The sequence below is a fragment of the Cucumis melo genome, chromosome 1, assembly GCF_025177605.1.
Source record: "Cucumis melo cultivar AY chromosome 1, USDA_Cmelo_AY_1.0, whole genome shotgun sequence".
Taxonomy (NCBI): Eukaryota; Viridiplantae; Streptophyta; class Magnoliopsida; order Cucurbitales; family Cucurbitaceae; genus Cucumis; species Cucumis melo.
In genome coordinates this window covers 13770687-13789389 of record NC_066857.1, presented here as the reverse complement: position 1 = coordinate 13789389, position 18703 = coordinate 13770687, and the positions used below count along the sequence as shown (strand labels likewise).

The following is an 18703-nucleotide window of genomic DNA, read 5'->3' as shown; positions in this document are numbered from 1 at the left end:
TCTTTCCACTGTTACATATTTAGGTTTATTTTTTATTCTTACAATCTATCTGGGGACAAGTTCCAGAGTTTTACATTTGTACTCTGATTAATTTTTAACTTTCATTTAGATGGATTCTACGTATTTTCATATTTTTGTCTTCGTTCTGAGTTTGGCAAATATATGTTAAATAAATTAACATTTTTGTTATATCATAAAAATTAGTGAATATGAAAAAAATATAAACAATAAATAACTCAGATATTTCAAAACCTACTTCTTTTATATATATATATATGTGTGTGTATATATAAATAGATAGAAGTTTGAAGTTTGTCTATTTGGTCTAAGACATTTATGTCCCACGTTTTCTAAATGCTTTTAAATGGTCAACTTTAACTTAACAGAATGTTTATTAGATCGTTAAGTGCAGATGTGGACAATAGTCATGTAGCAGATGTGGGCATTAGTCATTTTTGTGTGACTGTGTAAATTATATTGACTGTAAGGCTTTTATTTTAGCAGAATCATTGCATGTTTGCCAAAACCATCTAATCCAATCCACTCTCACTACCCACATCCTTCGCCGTGAGTTCTGCAAACTCTGTCAAATCCAGTGAAATCTTTTAAGTAAGATATCACTAGTCTCAACTTCAGCACATTTCCGACTGCATGATTCAGTCTTCGAACTAAAACTGCAAAGTAACCATGTGCTAACTTGTTGCGCATTTAAATAAGCAATTCTAAATTTTAAACCAAGTTCTAGAACAAGGATTCTATTTCCCACATCCAGTTTGTTCAGAATCAAACATCCATAGACCACATGGTCGGGTAGATTTTCTATGCAAAAGAAAACAGAATTGGTAGAACCAAATAAACAGAACAGAAGGTAAAGAAAATCCGGCAAATAACAGAAAGAGCTCTGCATTAAAGACTACCATGCCTAAATCATGAGTGATTGAAGGTTGCAATCTTCACTATTCAGAATGCCGTCAAGGTATCAAGTGAATCACCTTATTCCATTCCAACTTGACAAACACATTCAAGAATATTTATGACCGACGCAATTCAATTAGCACCATGAGAAACTTCAATCTTGTAGTGGACTGAGCATGAAGTTATCTAGAATGCAGCAGTCCAAAAATGACTTTACACGGTCCAAAAACTTCAATCTCATAAACCAAAAGTGCATTTTACCCTAAATATAATCATCAAACACAGAAAATCTCTAAAATTGTGAAGAAGGAAAAAAAGTCACCACTGTGTTCCAAAAAGAATAAATAGATTTAGATAATCAAACACCACAAACAAAATGAGATGAAAATAAAATATAAAATGAAAAGGAATCATTTTAGTTAAATGTGAATTAGGCTTCTTTCTGCCTCATTCAACATGATCTGGGCCACAGGTTTGGCTGCACCACGTCCAATTTGCTTGGTCGTCTTGATGCAAGGCGACTGACTCGTGCTCTCCATTTTACCTTCATCTTCTCTTTTTTCTTTTTCTCAAACTCTTCGAATATTTGCCTTAGAGATGTCTAAGGTGAAGCTCCAATCATCGGATTGGTTGGTTGGCTTACCTCCAATACTTCAATATCCTTGACGCCTTGCTTCTTCATTGTCTCGTTTGGTAAAAGGTCAACTTGTTAACATGATCTTGGTTTCGACGAGTAACCATTGATGCTCTGCTCTCAACTTCTAGCTGGCTTGTAGAAGATTTCGTGTTGATCTTTAAAGCCATTTATAAGGCTTTGGAAGAAGTAAAAGATCTTAAAGGTCACTGAAGTAGAAAATCGAAGTGCTTAAGGAAAGCTAAAACAAAAAATTGTCCAAAAATTTTAAACTTAACGTTTTCCTGATAGATCTATAGAGAAAAAAAATTAGATGCTTGACACTAGGGTTTAGGGTAATGATGGGGAGTTTTAATTGAGAAATGATTTGCGGTGGAAACTCAGAATCCTAGTTATCCCAACGTTTTCAAACGTTTGAGATTCTAACATGCGTTGGGGACAATCCAATGCATGTAAGCCGTTTGAACTTCCATTGCTTAGGATGCGAATTCAAAAAACTTTAACCTACAAATGTTCACAAAAACCAACTTTCTTCTTCTTCTTTTTTCAAAAACTAAACGACCAAGAAAAGAAAATCACAAGTATAGAACAAAGAAATCTATCAATTCAATGTCTAGTAAGAAAACAAACAAATGCAAAGCAAAACAAACAATTTAAATTTTAGAGGTACCCTAAGTGCAATTTACTTGTAATGTGGACGTCCTTTATATGCAGTTACTTCATGATGCGTCTGTGAGGTTGATGGAGCACTATTTTTTTTATCAACGCTTCCTCCATAATATGCTTTCAGCTTTTGACTAGCTCTACCGCTTCATGTCGAAATATAGCTTTTATGAGGTAAGGACCAATCCACCTTGATTTCAATTTTCCTGGAAAATACGTAAACACGAGTTAAAAAGTAATATATGTTGTCCAATGTAAAACTCACGCTTTCTGATGCAACCATTGTTGGGTGGTGTTTATAAAGATACAATGGTATGCATTAAGTGATATGCATAGGTGGTTATGTGATACAAGTTTTTCTAGTCCAATCCAAGTGTAAACTAGACTAGGTCTTGGTAAGTCCAAGGTCGAACATAGAGAATTTTGCTGTAAACGTGAGTTATTGTTACTGTTTTTGCTTGTAAGATTTCGTGTGTAATGCCAAAAACTTGCTTGTATTCTCTTACGTAATATGCATTACAAAATTTATTTGTGGATGTATCACGAAAAGTTCTAATAATGCAACTAAATTGGCGTTAAGGTTAGGGTTATACAATAAAAGATGCATGTAGAAGTATACTAATCCTAATATTTACATAGAGGATTTTGTAGAAGGTGGAATGGAATGGAACGATTATGGAATGTGAACTAATTTGCATTAAGAAAGATAAAAGAACGTCTTCATCTTTTTGGCAATTTAAGCCATACGAGATGCATCTTGATGCGATATTGATCATTCAATCATTTTATATTTACGGCAAGCAACCTCTCGGCGCCTAAACACCACATTTGTTCTCCTTTTGAAACGAAAATGATTGGAGGCAAAATGCCAGAATGAAGTTTATTTATAAACTCCCTTCTGTGCATGTTTAGTAAGGTCTTTGCTACTTACTCTCTCGAGCAGTTGGCGACCAACACTTAATTCCTTCTCGCGACTATAACCAGGTGATAAAGTTAATTTCAAGCCAAATACGATGAGTCTTATAATTAAAGAACCCTTATCAAGCACAAAATCACATACTTAAACTACTAACAACACTTCAATGGATAAATATGCATTGTATTGATAAATGTAGGCCTCTCGACCATGAGAACAACACAATCATACCATACATCAAAAGATACAAAATGGACAGTAAAGAAATTTTTCGAGCTGCAAAATACATTGTCATGCATTTCTTGGCTCTTTTACAAGTTAGGGGAATGGTTGGTGAGCTTCTCTCTCTAATCTCTCTCTAAGCTCTCACTCAGAAGTTGACTAGGGAAGAGGTGGAGGAAGAGGAACTTCTATAGATGGGGAATTATTCTAAAACTTTCTTTCCACCGGCCTCCTTAAGGAAGACCCCCTTCTACACTTGTTCATGGTGAACTTGGAGATACTTATAGGCATACTTAGATGGTAAATTAATCACACGATGCTGCACATCCGTCCTTGCCTATAAATGATAGCTAGAAAGTAGTCATTTCTTGTCACATCAGCTTCAACTATCACTCTTCTCTTTTAGCGAATTGTCTTGCGTGATGTGTTGACATCTCGTCTTACGATTGTAAATCGCCAGACAACTTGCTTATCACTAAGTTCTTACTCGTGATCTTCTTGAGAGTTGCTTCATTTCTTTTTTTTTTTTCGCCATCTCGCATGTAAAAAGCTTAGAAGCATAGTTAATTAGGCGTGGTGACTTACGTAAGCTATATTCTCTTAACATTATAAATTTATAGTAAAAGCTACGCATTTTGGTTCTTTATCTTGTGTTTTGACTCTATTATTTTACCTAAAAGACCACAATAACTTGTATTTTTACAAGTTATCAATTACTCTCTTGCTAAGTACTCGATGTTGAAAATAATGTTGATGTTGATGAAGAATGAAACTGTGCTATGCTGCTTAAAATAAGATGTGATGGATGGATTTAAGGTGACCTAGAACTTTATAATGTAACTTATGCCTCCAAATACTAATTAAGACAAGCATCTTTTTGATGCTTCATGTCACAAATGGTCTATTTCTAGATACAAATGTTGTATATAATGTAATAGGCCTATTTTTATTTCTAAGTTGGCGTGTATCTTTAATTGACTAGGTCTCTGTGTCACTGAGACTCTTTTGAGCAGTTAACTACCATTATGTAACTCAATCTTTCATTGCGTTAGGTGTGGTTTTCACCGCATAGATAAATTAAAATAACTACATCTTGCACATTCTTAATTAAGGATTGCATCTACCCTTTTGCATCACAATAGATCTAGCTACTCATGCAACTAAATAAATGAAATACAAAGATGGATAAAACAATGGGTTGCTTATATTGATAAAAGAAGTCATTACACTCCTCAATAGCTAATACAAGTAATATGAACAAAAAGGTGTAGATGTAAACAATACAGAAAAAATGGGTATAACTTCCAATTTCTTGGTTTACAAAAGTAATCTCGGGTTGATGAAGTTCTGGACTTGGAGGATGATGGAGATTTTGATGTCTGAAGAATTATGGACAACGTTTTGCTTTTGTTCCAGCCCCCCTTTCCTTCCCTTCTTTGGATGTATTTATAGGCTTCTGACACTCAAAGCCTACTACACATTTTCGTGTTTTTCGGTGCCCATTTCTAAGCTACATAGGTCTCTCCATGTTTTGGAATTCATGCACCGCCTCAGGCTTCAACGCTTTATAAATATGCAGTGATGAGCATGATCTTTTGAATGCTTTTTAACTCTTTGCTCAATGTTGATCTTGTCAACAACTCTTTACTGTATACATTTTAAACATGCGTTGGCACTTTCTTGCTTTGGCGTTGAGTTGCATATTTCTTCTTTTAACACAATCCTGCAAAGATGAATACCCCAGAGTCATAATATCCATGAATCAAAGCATTGTAAACATGTAAACGCATTGCAAGAAAATTACAAAATGTCAGTGTTTTTGATGCATTTCCTAATTATTTTTCACTATTTATTTTGAATAAATGAAAACTTGTACTACATGTTTATCATTTGTAAACCAGCAACTCATATATAGGAAGCACTTTTATCGCATAATGCTATCCTAATCACCTACTAAATCAACCACTCAGAGCTAACATGACATAACCATGAATAAACATTTCACACAATCCTCAACAACCAAGTTTTTTGGCACTGTTGTCGGGGAATTTCTTTTTCAAAATTAGAGAAAAAGTTTTTACTTCAATGTGTGGTCTACCCATACAAATGTGTTTTGCCAGAATTCTTAGTGTCACCCATTAGAGCATTTAGATGGAGAAGATTTTTTGGAGGGGTGATGGCCATAAGACCAGACGTAGTGAACTTGTTCTATAAATGATACATTAGCGAAGAGAAACACTACGCGATGGCCAAGGGGAAGAAGGTCTATTTAGGACCTGATGAGATCAACACGTTGTATAGTTTGGATGATAACACTATTGGACACATGATATTTAAAAATTCAATGAAGCAAGATAAGGAGGACGTGTTGAAAAGAGTGGCCTAGCCATGTACACAGTGGGACATACTAACTCTTCCCGCACAACTTAAATATTGAGGCTCACGTTTAGTTAGTTTTTGTTAAGAAGAAGATCATGCCTACACGCCACGACAACATCATCTCCCTGAATAAAATCATGCTTCTTTACTATATTATGGAGGAGATCCTGGTGAATGTGGGGGAGATAATCTACAAGCATATCCTTGCATGGGTCAAGCATCCTCACAGCGCGAGACCCTTCCCACACTTGATTGAGCAATTATGTATTAAGGCATGTCTGGCATTAGAGAAATCTTCTTAGATAGCGGTGAAGGATGGGATATGTACCCCGCCTAGCCTTCGTCGCATAATTGCTCTCCCCAGAAACAAGGCAAAAACCAAACGCCTAAAGTCCAAGAAAAAAGGACAAACAAAGGTAGTTGAGGAAGTGGAGATAGAAGAAGAAGAAGAAGATGAAGAAGAAGAGAGAGAGGATATATGCAAGTCTCACTGAAGCGAAAGAGAAAAGGCGAGGAGGCTTGAAGTTCGAATAAAAAGATAAGACTTATAGCCAAGGATGCTAAGGACCCTTTGTCTTTCGCATTAACCACTATGCTCTAAGACCAAACGCTTAAAAAGCCAACTCGCCCCCAAATTCCAAAACTACAAAGGCCAAGATCATAAGTTCACCATTTGGAACGCCACCACCCACCACCTCCATCAACTCGAAATCCAACACCCTCAACATCCAAAACCAAATCGCCTAGCCCTCATGCAAAATCCAAACCCATATTACCTCAGTGCGGCAAGAGGACACTCCTCAAACTCTTGTCGCAACCTTGCTCGATCCAACCACAAAAGAAAACCCTTGCCTTGACGATTCCCTAAGTAACTAAGGGGACGATACATTCCAGGACCTATTCCAAGACTCCATTTGTGACCCTTTAACGTTTATTGACGATGCGTTTAGGGCGTCGGAAGACACGACACGAACCCCTATTGTGTCACCAAGCAAGGAAGCCCTAAAGAAGGTGGTTGATAACCCATTCCTCAAAGGAAAGCAAATTGCCTCTGAGGAAGCTGGCGAGACGCACCTCCCTTAGCTGCTAAAGGAAACACTTAAAGCCTCAATGTAAAACGTCAAGCAAAAGGAGACGACAAAGGATGAGGAAGATGATGATGAGTGCCTCTTTAAGTTCATCAATGAAAATGTTTGTAAACCACTCGAAAATGGATTTAAAGACGTATTCCAATACCAATCCAACTTGTAAGAGATGCAATTGCGAAATCAAAAGTAGTTGGTAGATTTGGAGCATAAAGTTACAACACAAAAGCTCAAATTGATGAAGTCAAGGCGAAAACACGAGAACTTAAAATGCAGAATCAAACAATAATTAAAATGATTGAGCAAGTAGCCCGATAGAATGATATACAGTACATATACACATTGTGATACCTACATGTAACCATCACCAGTTATGTAGTCGTACCTGACATCCCGCTTGAGTTAGAACGACCTCTCGCGGAGCATGATCCTGAAGTGCGTGCTGCAAGAGAACCTTCTCAACCTCATGGACCATAAATTTGAAGGTGTATATGTTTTATTAACATCTTTTGTAATTTCTATTTTTGTACTTATGTAATTTGTTTCGCTTTTATTTATGTCTTTGCCAATATAAGTAGGAAATTTTGATGCCCTTATTACGCATTTAGTTTTCCTTGTTGCAAGCTTATCTCCCTGTGTTCAAGTAATTTAATTTCTTTTCGCGTCGCAATGATAACTTCAATGATATAAGTATGCAATTAAGTTTCATTTGTTACTTAAGCATTTAACTTGCTGAGAAAACCTACTTAGGAAATGTTTCTAGATAGTTCACTAGGCGAGCAAGCTATACCTCAAACTTCTTTTGTAAGTCAATACCCATTTATATCCCACAGGTTTGACACTTTCTGGTGTTTAGACTACTAGTTCGAAAACCTGATGTTTTGAAAGTGAGTTTAATTCTGCTTCAATTGCTTCTTTCAGCCACAAAGACCAATGTCTATTGACATTCATTAATAGATTTTGGTTCAAAATCCTTATTTTCAGATATAATATCAAGAGCAACATTATATGCAAAAATGTTGTTAACAACTACATTAGTTCGGTTCCATCTTTTTTCTTGTAATGACATAGTTTATCGAGATCTCATTATTATCCTCCATTATTTTATCTTTAACATTTCTGTCAGAAGTCAAATTTTGGATTTCTTTTGGAACATCCACATCCTTAATTGAGTTATTGACTCGATTACTTTTTCAAAGATTTTTATCTTTGGAACCTACTAGTCTACCATGCTTCTGGTGTGTTCAGATTCATTAATGACAACATGTTGCGTAGGGATATCAACCTTTGATGGGACATTTGCAGCTGCTATATGTGATTTAGTTACTTTCTTTGTATCTGCAAATACATCTAGTAACTGATTTGCTATATTTTGCAAATGAATTATTTTATGAACTTCAAATTCACATTGATCTGTACGAGGATCTAAATGAGACAATAATGATACGTTCTATGTAACTTATTTTTCCAACTTCTTAATTCCTTCCCTTAATGTTGGAAAATTTGTATCATTAAAATGACAATCAGCAAATCGTGTACATCACCCGTTAGGGGTTCAAGATATTTAATAATTGATGGAGAATGAAATCCAACATATATTCCTAGCCTCCTTTGAGGACCCATCTTAGTACATTTGGTGGAGCAATTGGAATACATACTGCACATCCAAAAATTCTCAGATGAGAAACATTTGACTCATGGTCGTACGCTAATTATAATGGCGAGTACTTGTGATAAGTTGCTGGCCTAATACGCAAGTGACGCAACATGCCAAATAATATGTTTCCATACATATGAAAGGAGTTTAGCTTTCATAAGCAAGGGTGTAGCAATTAATTGCAAACGTTTTATAAATGATTCTGCTAAACCATTTTGTGTACGAACATGAGCTACAAGATGTTCAATACTTATCCCAATAGACATACAATAATTATCAAATATTTAGAACGTAAATTCACCAACATTATTAATTTGAATGTTATTAATTGTATGATTAGGAAATTGTGCTGTTAACTTAATTATTTGAGCAAATAATTTTGCAAATGCAAGATTTCGACTTGATAATAAGCACACATGCAACCATCTACTGAACGTGTCTATTAAGATCATAAAAATACTTAAATGGTCCACTTGGTGGGTTAATTGGTCCACAAATATCATCATGAATTCGTACAAAAAATGTAGGTGATTCGATTCTCACTTTAGTTGGTGATGGTCTAATTATTAATTTGCCTTGAGAGTAAGCATTACATGATAATTCATTATATTAAAGAATTGTCTTATTCTTCAATGGATGTGTATGTGAATTTTCAATAATTTTTCTCATCATTATGGATCATGGATGATCCAATCGATTGTGCCAAATTGCAAATATGTGTGGATTCATGAACTTTAGGTTTATTATTGCATGTTTCAATTACTTGTATATGAGTATAATATAATCCAGAAGATAAAAGCAGACAACCTTTCTAATATACGTTTTTATTTGAGACAATAGATATAATATAAAGATACTTTATTCCATTATTTCTATCAATCTCACTATGATAACCCTTGTAACATAGATCTTTAAAACTCAATAGATTTCTCTTTGATTGACTAGAGAACAATGCATTATCAGTTGCAAATTTTGTTCAATTATGTAAAATAATATTTTCTTTTCTAAATCCTTCAATTAGGTTTGCAGAACCCGATATTGTATTGACTTTTGCTTCCAGTATTGTTAATTTGGAAAGATATTTTTTACTTGTCAGTATTGTGTGCGTAGTTGCATTGTCTGTCAATCATATAACTTCATTGCTTATTTTTAAGTTATTCAACATAAGAAAATTATTCATGCTTCTTCATTAAACAAAATAATTACAATCAGAAAAATAAACTTATAATATATATAAAAATGAGGGTAAAAAAAAAAACAACATTAATTATTAATTCATAAATAAAGCACATCAAATATGCCAATTTCTTCTGGAGGTTCAAAATTTTACCGCATCCAAATTTGTCATACTAGATGGGCCAAATGTTTTATCAATTTGATATTTAGATGATTATAACAACCAACCATGAAAAATAATTACTTCTTATAACAATTGTCAAATTCACAACATTCACTTTAGGGAATGTGATTGTTCCAGTTGGTCAAGATCGATTATTTTCGTCTACCACTATTAAAATTTACAACATTCACTTCAGGGAAATGTTGTTTCTTTAGTCTACTGATGTTTATGACTTTTCAACCAATAACTCATTATCTCATTCAACCATGAGAAGAAATTAAGGTAAGTACATAATATTCTTCAAAATATTTCTCTTGACATTGCTACTGCAGGAGTATATCCAAAATCTAAAATAATTGCTTTCTGATGATCATATTCTTAATGACATTTCATTGTATCAAACTTTCATGATAAATAATTATTACTATTAGAATCAAATAATATAAATTTAATATATATCAAACATACAAAATAATATTTATTTTATTAATTATAATGAATAGGAAAAAATCAACATACTGTTAGGACGACCAGAGGAGACGACCTACCTTGATAGAGGAGATAACTGAAGCTCGTGCTGATAATGTGTTGTAAAAATGAGACACAACCGGAATACGAAAACAAAAAAAAGATATAATATCAAAACAATATAATAAAATATATAATATAAATAAATAAATAAATAAGAAATTAAAGAAATTAGAAAATCTTAAAATAATTAAGAAATTTGAAAATTTCAAATTTCTCAACTTTTTCCCATTTATTTAGATTTCTCTCCAATCCGTGTGCTTTTTATAACTCCACCCCAAATGACACTGTTATAGTCAATTTGGCAAATAGAATGTGACATTACATGTCAATTTATTTGGTTGACACATCATTTAGAGACTATGTTTGGTTGACACATGGTGAACAATGGATAATGGAATGGGTATTTTAGTATTTATAATATTTTTTAATTTTATTATTTATATATTATATTTTATTATTTTATATTGTTTTAATATTAAATTTTCTGGATTTATGTATTTCCATATTGTACCTCTTTCGCAAATTGTTTGAAATAAAGTTTAAAATTACAAAGAAACGTTACTAATAATTTTATAGATTATGGCTAGACAGAGAAGAGTTTATTAAAAAAAAAAAAAAGATGATTAGGATTATGATTTTGTGGAGGATTTCTCACTCCAAATAAATAAAGATTATGTGGAGGATTTCATTTTTTTTAAATTAAAAGATGATTATGATGAAATTAGAAAAAAAAAAGAAAAAGAAAATAGAGATGACTTTGTTTTTTTTTTTTTTTTTTTTTTTTTTTATTAAAATGAAAGTTTGAAAATTCTTAGATACATTTGTAGATATATGGATTTTTGTGCATCCCTTCTTATCGCTCAGGTAAAGAAAATAATTAAAATATTTAAAAAACGGAATTGGGTAGATGGGTTGGGTGATACTCGGATGCACCACGTGCGTCTCACGTGAAATTCTCATGTTCTAAAATCCCCTCTTCTTTCTTCCGATTGTATTTCACTCTCAAGATTAACTGACTGGAAAACGAAAATCCAGTGATTATGAAAACAGAAATGGCTCTGAAAACAAACTCTTCTCTATGCTCTGTTCCAATTCTGTTTCTCCTCGCCCTTCTCTTAACCCTATTCTTCTCCATTTTCCTTCTCTTCACTTCATCTTCCAACCCCATTTCCTCTTCTTCTTCTTTATCTCTCTTCAATCCAAACAGCTCTCCTTCTTCACACCAATCCATCAAAGTCTACATTGCAGACCTTCCGAGATCCCTCAACTATGGACTTCTGGATCAATATTGGGCCATCCAGTCCGATTCCAGGCTCGGGAGCGATGCAGATCGTGAAATTAGATCGACCCAGATGAAGAAACACCTCCAATTCCCTCCATATCCGGAGAATCCGTTGATCAAGCAGTACAGTGCGGAGTATTGGATTTTGGGGGATCTAATGACGCCACAGGAGCAGAGAGATGGATCTTTTGCCCAGAGGGTTTTCGTAGCTGAGGAAGCCGATGTAGTTTTTGTGCCATTTTTCGCGACCATGAGTGCTGAAATGCAGTTGGGAGTGGCGAAGGGGGCGTTCAGGAAGAAGGTGGGTAATGAGGATTATGAGCGTCAGAGGAATGTGATGGATTTTCTTAAGAGTACTGATGCTTGGAAGAAGTCTGGTGGGAGAGATCATGTTTTTGTTCTCACTGGTAAGTTTCTCTTCTTATCTCTAACTCTAAAATTTAGCAATTGAATTGCTGTGTGTGTGTGAGAGATAGAGGGGAGGTTCGATGAGAATGATTCAGCTTGCATTTGTTGTTAAAACTTGATTGAAATCTATCATGCTGACTCTGATTAGATCTTACTGTTAGAAATTTAATAAAGTGAAAAACATGAGAGTGGAGGAAATGGAACTGGTCCAGTTTCATTTGTAGGATTCTCTAGTTTTTTATTTGTTCATTGGTCTTTTATTGTGGTTGATCAGGTTGTCTATTTTGTTAGTAGCTTAAATTTGTCTATAAAATGGAGAATTTGATGAACTATTGAGGTGGTCCTTCATTGAGCTGAAGAAGACTTTTTCATTTGCAATTGGAATATTGTATCATTAGTAGAAATGATTTATTCTTTGTAGCAAGCATGAGTTCTTTTTCAGGTGGGAGGAAACTGATGGAGTGTAATTAGTAGTAATTTTGTAATTTTAGCAGTTCTCTAATCACTTCTAGTTTCATGAAAGTTGGAGTTTGTTTGGTTAATAGGTTAAAATCCTCAATAAATTGAGAGGATTAATCATTTTCCTTAGCGACTTTTACAATAAACACCTTTTTGTTAAGACTTCGAGATATCCCTCCTTGATGCTATCAAGACGTCAAGGACTAATACTGTTGTGTGCTTTAGCAGTTTTTGATTTAGTCCTCTGGATTGCCAGGTAATGTTAAAACTTGAAGCATTCTTTGACAGACCCAGTTGCGATGTGGCATGTCAAAGCCGAGATAGCTCCAGCTGTTCTGCTTGTGGTAGATTTTGGCGGTTGGTTTAGGCTCGACACAAAGTCCTCTAATGGTTCCTCACCAGATATGATTCAGCACACTCAAGTTTCGGTACTTAAGGATGTGATTGTGCCATATACCCATTTACTACCTAGGCTGCACTTATCAGCAAACAAGAAGCGTCAGACCTTACTTTATTTCAAAGGGGCGAAACATAGGCATCGGGTTAGTATTAAGTATCTTATTTCAATCAGTATGCTACATGTCCGTTTGCTCAAGCCAACTTAAGCTCTCATAATCTCCTATTCTATCAACTGGAGATTTGCCGTGAATTCATTTGAAATTTAGTCTAGATAATCTGTAAACGGCATCAGGATGGTCTATAATTTTAAGGGGCCCCCTCCATTCTCATATCCATATATTTTTCGGGGTGTAATGTCAAATCATGATAGCCATTCCTTTGAATTTTTTGATGGTTAGATAGTTTTTCTTTGTGCGATCAGTCCAAATGTAAGTTGTTTGAATGATCCCAGTGGATAGAAAAAAATGTTTTAAAACACCACTTTTGGTCCTTGAACTTTTGTGGAAGTAACAATTTAGTCCCTGGAACTTTTTAATTTGAAACAATTTTGTTCTAGTATCTTCACAATTTAATAATTTAATCCTTAGGCATAAATAAGTATCAATTTAGTCCCTATACTTTACCATTTATAACAATTCTGTTCTCGTCATGTATTATTAACATTTAATTAAATTTCTTAGACATGTAGATATGAATTGGGATCAAATTTGTTTATAAACCATAAATAATAAGCCATAATGTAATAAAAATTAACACTTAACCTTGATAAGATTTACATGGTGGGGACTAAATTGCTACAAATTTGAAAGTAAAGGGACTAAATCATTAAAAACTAAAGTTAAAAGACTAGATTGTTACTTGAACTTTAAGGCCAAGAGCTTTTTTATGTAAAACAAACATTTCATCTTCTTATTTTATGCTATTGTATATTGTAATGCTGAATTCTGCTTCAGAAACGACAGTTTATCCTTTTAAGCTTCCACCGTATACTCAAACATGATAGTTTGAGTATATAATTCCAGCTTAAAACTTGGGAAGGATGTTTCCTCTTAGGGATACAAGTAGAAGAGTTTTCGTATTGAGTTTGTTCCAATGATATGGATTTATTACACATTGGTGCACGCAGTCATGCTCATATGAACTGTGATAGCTTAAACCATATAGTTAGTGACTTAAGTTTGATTCTGATTGAGCCAAGTACTGGAAACTGTAATAATTTTAAAAGTGAGTCTTCGTTTGAGCATGTTCTTAATGGATAGTTCCCGATGTTTCTGATAAGGTGTTATGAATCATTCATGGAATTACTTAGGGCTCGGTTATCATTCGGTGTTCAAGTTAGTATTGGAGAAATCTTGGTACTATGCTCGAGTAGTTTTTTCAGAAACTATGTCCAAGAGCCTCACAAATATTAAAATTGTTACACTATTTGTTTATTCTCAATCTCATGAAGTCAAATGGAGAATAACTGCAATCCTTAAAAACTACTGAATTTAAACTTGTCTTTCTTATATTTTCTGTTCTGAAGTACAGACAAACAATTCTTGAAAACCGGTTACTTCCAATTTCAGCGTGTGTTAAATTAACTGCTTCAGCTACTTAAGTTGTTCTGATGCTGATTCTTTCTACTTATTTTCATATAAAAGGGAGGATTAGTCAGGGAGAAACTCTGGGACTTGCTGATTAATGAGCCTGATGTTATAATGGAAGAAGGGTTCCCAAATGCCACAGGTAAGGAGCAATCCATCAAGGGTATGAGATCTTCAGAGTTTTGCTTGCACCCAGCTGGGGATACCCCTACATCGTGCCGCCTTTTTGACGCCATCCAAAGTCTATGTATACCCGTTGTTGTGAGTGACAATATCGAGCTTCCATTTGAAGACATGGTGGATTACTCAGAATTCTCTGTTTTTGTAGCTGTAAATGATGCATTGAAACCAAACTGGCTTGTGAAGCACCTTAGAACCATTCCAGAAGAACAGAGGAAAAGATTTCGGCTATATATGGCTCGGGTTCAACCTGTTTTTGAATACGAAAATGGCCATCCGGGTGGTATTGGACCAGTTCCTCCAGATGGTGCTGTAAATCACATATGGAGAAAAGTGCGCCAAAAGTTGCCTATGATAAAAGAAGCCATTTCTAGGGAGAGAAGAAAACCAAAGGGTGTGACTGTTCCTCTTCGCTGCCATTGTACTTAATTTCATTCGCTGCCATTTCAAGTTTGTAGTTTTGACGATTGCATTTGTTAATTAGTTCGAAACCCATACATGGGGTGTTGGGGGTGTTAAAGAATCAGTGTAACACATCTTTATTTAATGAAAGTATCCCATTTTATTTGTCGTTTTATTTTCTCCTTCGACCGGATGATTGTTGACATACATTTTTCAAGGCGAAGAAGGAAGTGCTTTCTTTAACCAGAATTGATATTTTGTAGTTAATTTACGATAAATTTTTCTATATTTACAATTCTTTGAAATGTTGTTATACACTTGATTACTATCCATAAAATTGTTCTCCACTGTAAATATCCTAGAGAAAAATAGCTTTTCGGTCCCTACATTTTGGGTTAGGTCTAGTTTCTACTTCGTTTTTTACAATTGCATTCTTGAAGTTTGAGTTTTGTTTTAACTTGGTTTCTCAATTTTAAGAATTGCACTTTTAATTTCAAAATATCATTAAATAATCAGGTTTGGTTACTAGTGTCAATATTTATTAATTAATTTAAAATAATTATGAAGTGACTTTTAAATTGAAGTTTTAGTAGGCATGAAATGTAAATAAGTATAATTCTTTTAATTCTTTTAAATAAATTAATAAAATGAAAAAGTGACTATGTAAATTGAAACTAAAAGTATAAATCTGGAAACCTAGGAGCTAAATTGAAACAAGATTCAAATCTTTAAGAACATTTGAAATTAAATTCAAAACTAACCAAAAAATATATTTTTTCTTGATTTTATTAGAACTATTTTCAAATATAGCAAAATAACCAAAATAATTATAAATATAGTAAAATACTACTGTCTATCTACGATCGATCACTATAGACCAAGATATACTACTATTTGTGTCTACCTCTATCATGATAGACACAAATATACATAGTAACGTTTGTAATTAAGGAGTTAAATTGAAATCAAATTCAAAACTTAAGGGTTTTGTGTAACTCTAAGTTTTACATAGTAAACCTCTAACACAAATGGTAGTTTATTGTGGTCTATCATAGATAAATTGTGATAGTTTGTTATATTTTTTCATGTTTTCATTTAGTTTAAAATAGTTTTCCATTTTTATTATGGTTTTTTACTTAAATAATAGAAGGTTTCTTATTATCTAATTTACTTCGAATTTAACTTTAACGTCACGTGTTTATATTATTATTGTGAAAATTATGTTTACATTATTGGGAAGAGTTTTAAATTTATTGTAGTTATTTTTTCATATGTACTGAATTGTTAAAACGAGAGAACTTCATAACCATAGGCCATATTACAAACAAAAACACCACAAACATGAAAAAACAAAGAATGACAAAGATAAACCAAGCAAAAAGAAAGAAAAATCATGACTTGATGGAAAAGATACTAAGGTGAGGAGGGCATTAGTGTACTCACAAGAGAAATACCAAACCACTTAAAATAACAAATAAGAACCTCATACAAAGCAACGAGACCAATCACATGGGGAGAAAATGCAAAGTATCATTGTGGATAATGTAATTGGGGTGGGGTTGACAAATAAGTACATTGTACTCGTGTTGAACATGCTATGTAACTATACACCAAGCAACTCTTCAAAGTTTATGCCTGAGACAATGATCTACACTAAAGTGACAAATTCAATTGAGCTTTGTATCCTAGTCCGAGATTTTGTCACCTTCCCATAAAAGCTTGATCCCCCAAACAATCTTACTAAAAAGGTAATATAAAATTAGGTGACCCCTAGACTCAACTTCACATGTACATAGGATATAGTTACTTGGTATATCAAAGTGCCATTAATGAATACGATATCGTGTCTATAAATAATTTCAAATAAAAAGCCATGTAATGAACACATGTCTTGGAATAATGCCTCCAACCAAATGAGTCTAGCCCAAGACACCATAGGATGCCTATGATGGTAAGACTCCAAAACGCTAGTGACCTAAAACATACCAAAATCAACATGGAAGTCAGATTACACTATCCTCATGACTAACCCCAACTACTATCAAATGTACATGTGAACAGAGATGAACCAATTCTCTAGAATTAGAAAGGAAGTCTCAAGTCTAGTCGTGATGCAAAAAATTACCTACCTTAGAATGAAGAGAGTTACTTGTATCAAGAATAACCGTAGTACTAATCTATTGGAGGATAGTGCCTCTTTCAAGCTAAGGATCAAACCAAACACAATATTGTCAATCACCAATAGAGTATTGAACAAATTGACCCAATCTATCTCAAACGACAAGGGTAACCTACCATCATTCAATAAAGAGTTAGAAGCACTTAATTTCCCAAATACTTCGACCTCACAAACTATGTACATCCACCCAAGTTACCTAGAAGGACTAGAACAAATTAAAATATGTCACAATAGCTTCAACAACATTTCAAGAAGAGATATGATGGGATACTAAGAGCCCTCACTATACCAACTCTTCACACGGATAGTAACCATTTTTCAATAGGGGGAAGTGGACGCTGCTGTAAAAGTAGTACTTAAGAAGTATTCCAAAGTATATCATACCTAAGAGAGCGAAGGTGAAAAAGAATAACAATTGATGGAACAAAAATTTTACTCAAGAATAACAATGAAAGGTAACCAGAAAAATAAGGGATAGTTGCAAATATAGCAATTATTTTCAAAATAATGAAGTATATAGCAACATTTTAAAAAAATTGTAAATATAGCAAAATCTATCAATGATAGGAGTCTATCACTGATAGAAGTCTATCACTGATAGATCATGTAACAAATGTTGATCTATCACTGATAAACCATAAGAGTCTATCAATGATAGAACTCTATCACCGATAGACTTTATTATATTTGCAATTTTTTTAAAAAATATTGCTACATACTTAATAATTATTCTAAAAATTGCTACCCATTATAATTACCCGAAAAATAATTTGGAGAGATTGTTGTTTGTGAAATAAAAAATAATGCAAATAAGAAAGAGGGATTCCAACATGTTTATATCTATCAGTTGGAGAATTAGCATTTCACGTAATTGCAAGTTTAATAAAATCGAATTTTCAAGGGATAACATGACTTTCTTTTAAATGAGTTGTATAAGTTCTCTTCTTGTACCCTATGTTCCCTACTATCCGCCTAGTCTCACCCATGAAATAGGAGGTCTATTAGGCCAGCCCTGTTAAACTATCCAACCTATGTAGATCTAAAGATAATCCCTAGTAAATAGGAGTTCATAGTTAACTCAAAATTAAGGTAGAGTTAATTCGATCATCAAAGTGGAAATAGTAAGACTTAAGCAGTAAACAATGTTATAATATAAAAATGGCTATTTTATGGTCCAGTCTTATGTGAACTCTTTTACATAGGACGCCTCCATTCGCATCTCTTTAGATGAGCAATTTGTGATCACATTGCTTGTACTAAATACAAAGCGGGGTGCATCCATTGTGTCCCCAAAATAAGGTGTCCAACCTTATTACTATACTTCAGACCATTTAGACTATCTACTCGAAGTTGATCCACATTTATGTCACTACATAAAGTCTACGTACTTGTACTATAGTCAAGGAACTTTAGTTTATTGGATTTGGAGTTTATAACGAGCAAATCTCTTATTCAATAATAATTTAT

General features: G+C 33.7%; 1 protein-coding gene across 1 annotated transcript; it reads left to right on the top strand.

The window, feature by feature from the left end:
• The first annotated feature begins 11325 nt into the window (after positions 1-11325).
• LOC103490157 (probable arabinosyltransferase ARAD2) lies at positions 11326-15232 on the top strand. The gene is made up of 3 exons (XM_008449541.3): positions 11326-12030; positions 12779-13032; positions 14533-15232. Exons 1-3 carry the CDS (start codon positions 11382-11384, stop codon positions 15082-15084), a joined length of 1455 nt encoding a protein of 484 aa, XP_008447763.1. The 5' UTR covers positions 11326-11381; the 3' UTR covers positions 15085-15232.
• The last annotated feature ends 3471 nt before the right edge of the window (positions 15233-18703 follow it).

Excerpts from the sequence above, each read along its gene's own strand:
- LOC103490157 (XM_008449541.3), top strand. The coding sequence starts at position 11,382 with ATGAAAACAGAAATGGCTCTGAAAACAAACTCTTCTCTATGCTCTGTT. Across the intron at positions 12,031-12,778 it reads TCATGTTTTTGTTCTCACTG|ACCCAGTTGCGATGTGGCAT; the intron begins GTAAGTTTCTCT and ends ATTCTTTGACAG. Across the intron at positions 13,033-14,532 it reads GGGCGAAACATAGGCATCGG|GGAGGATTAGTCAGGGAGAA; the intron begins GTTAGTATTAAG and ends TTCATATAAAAG.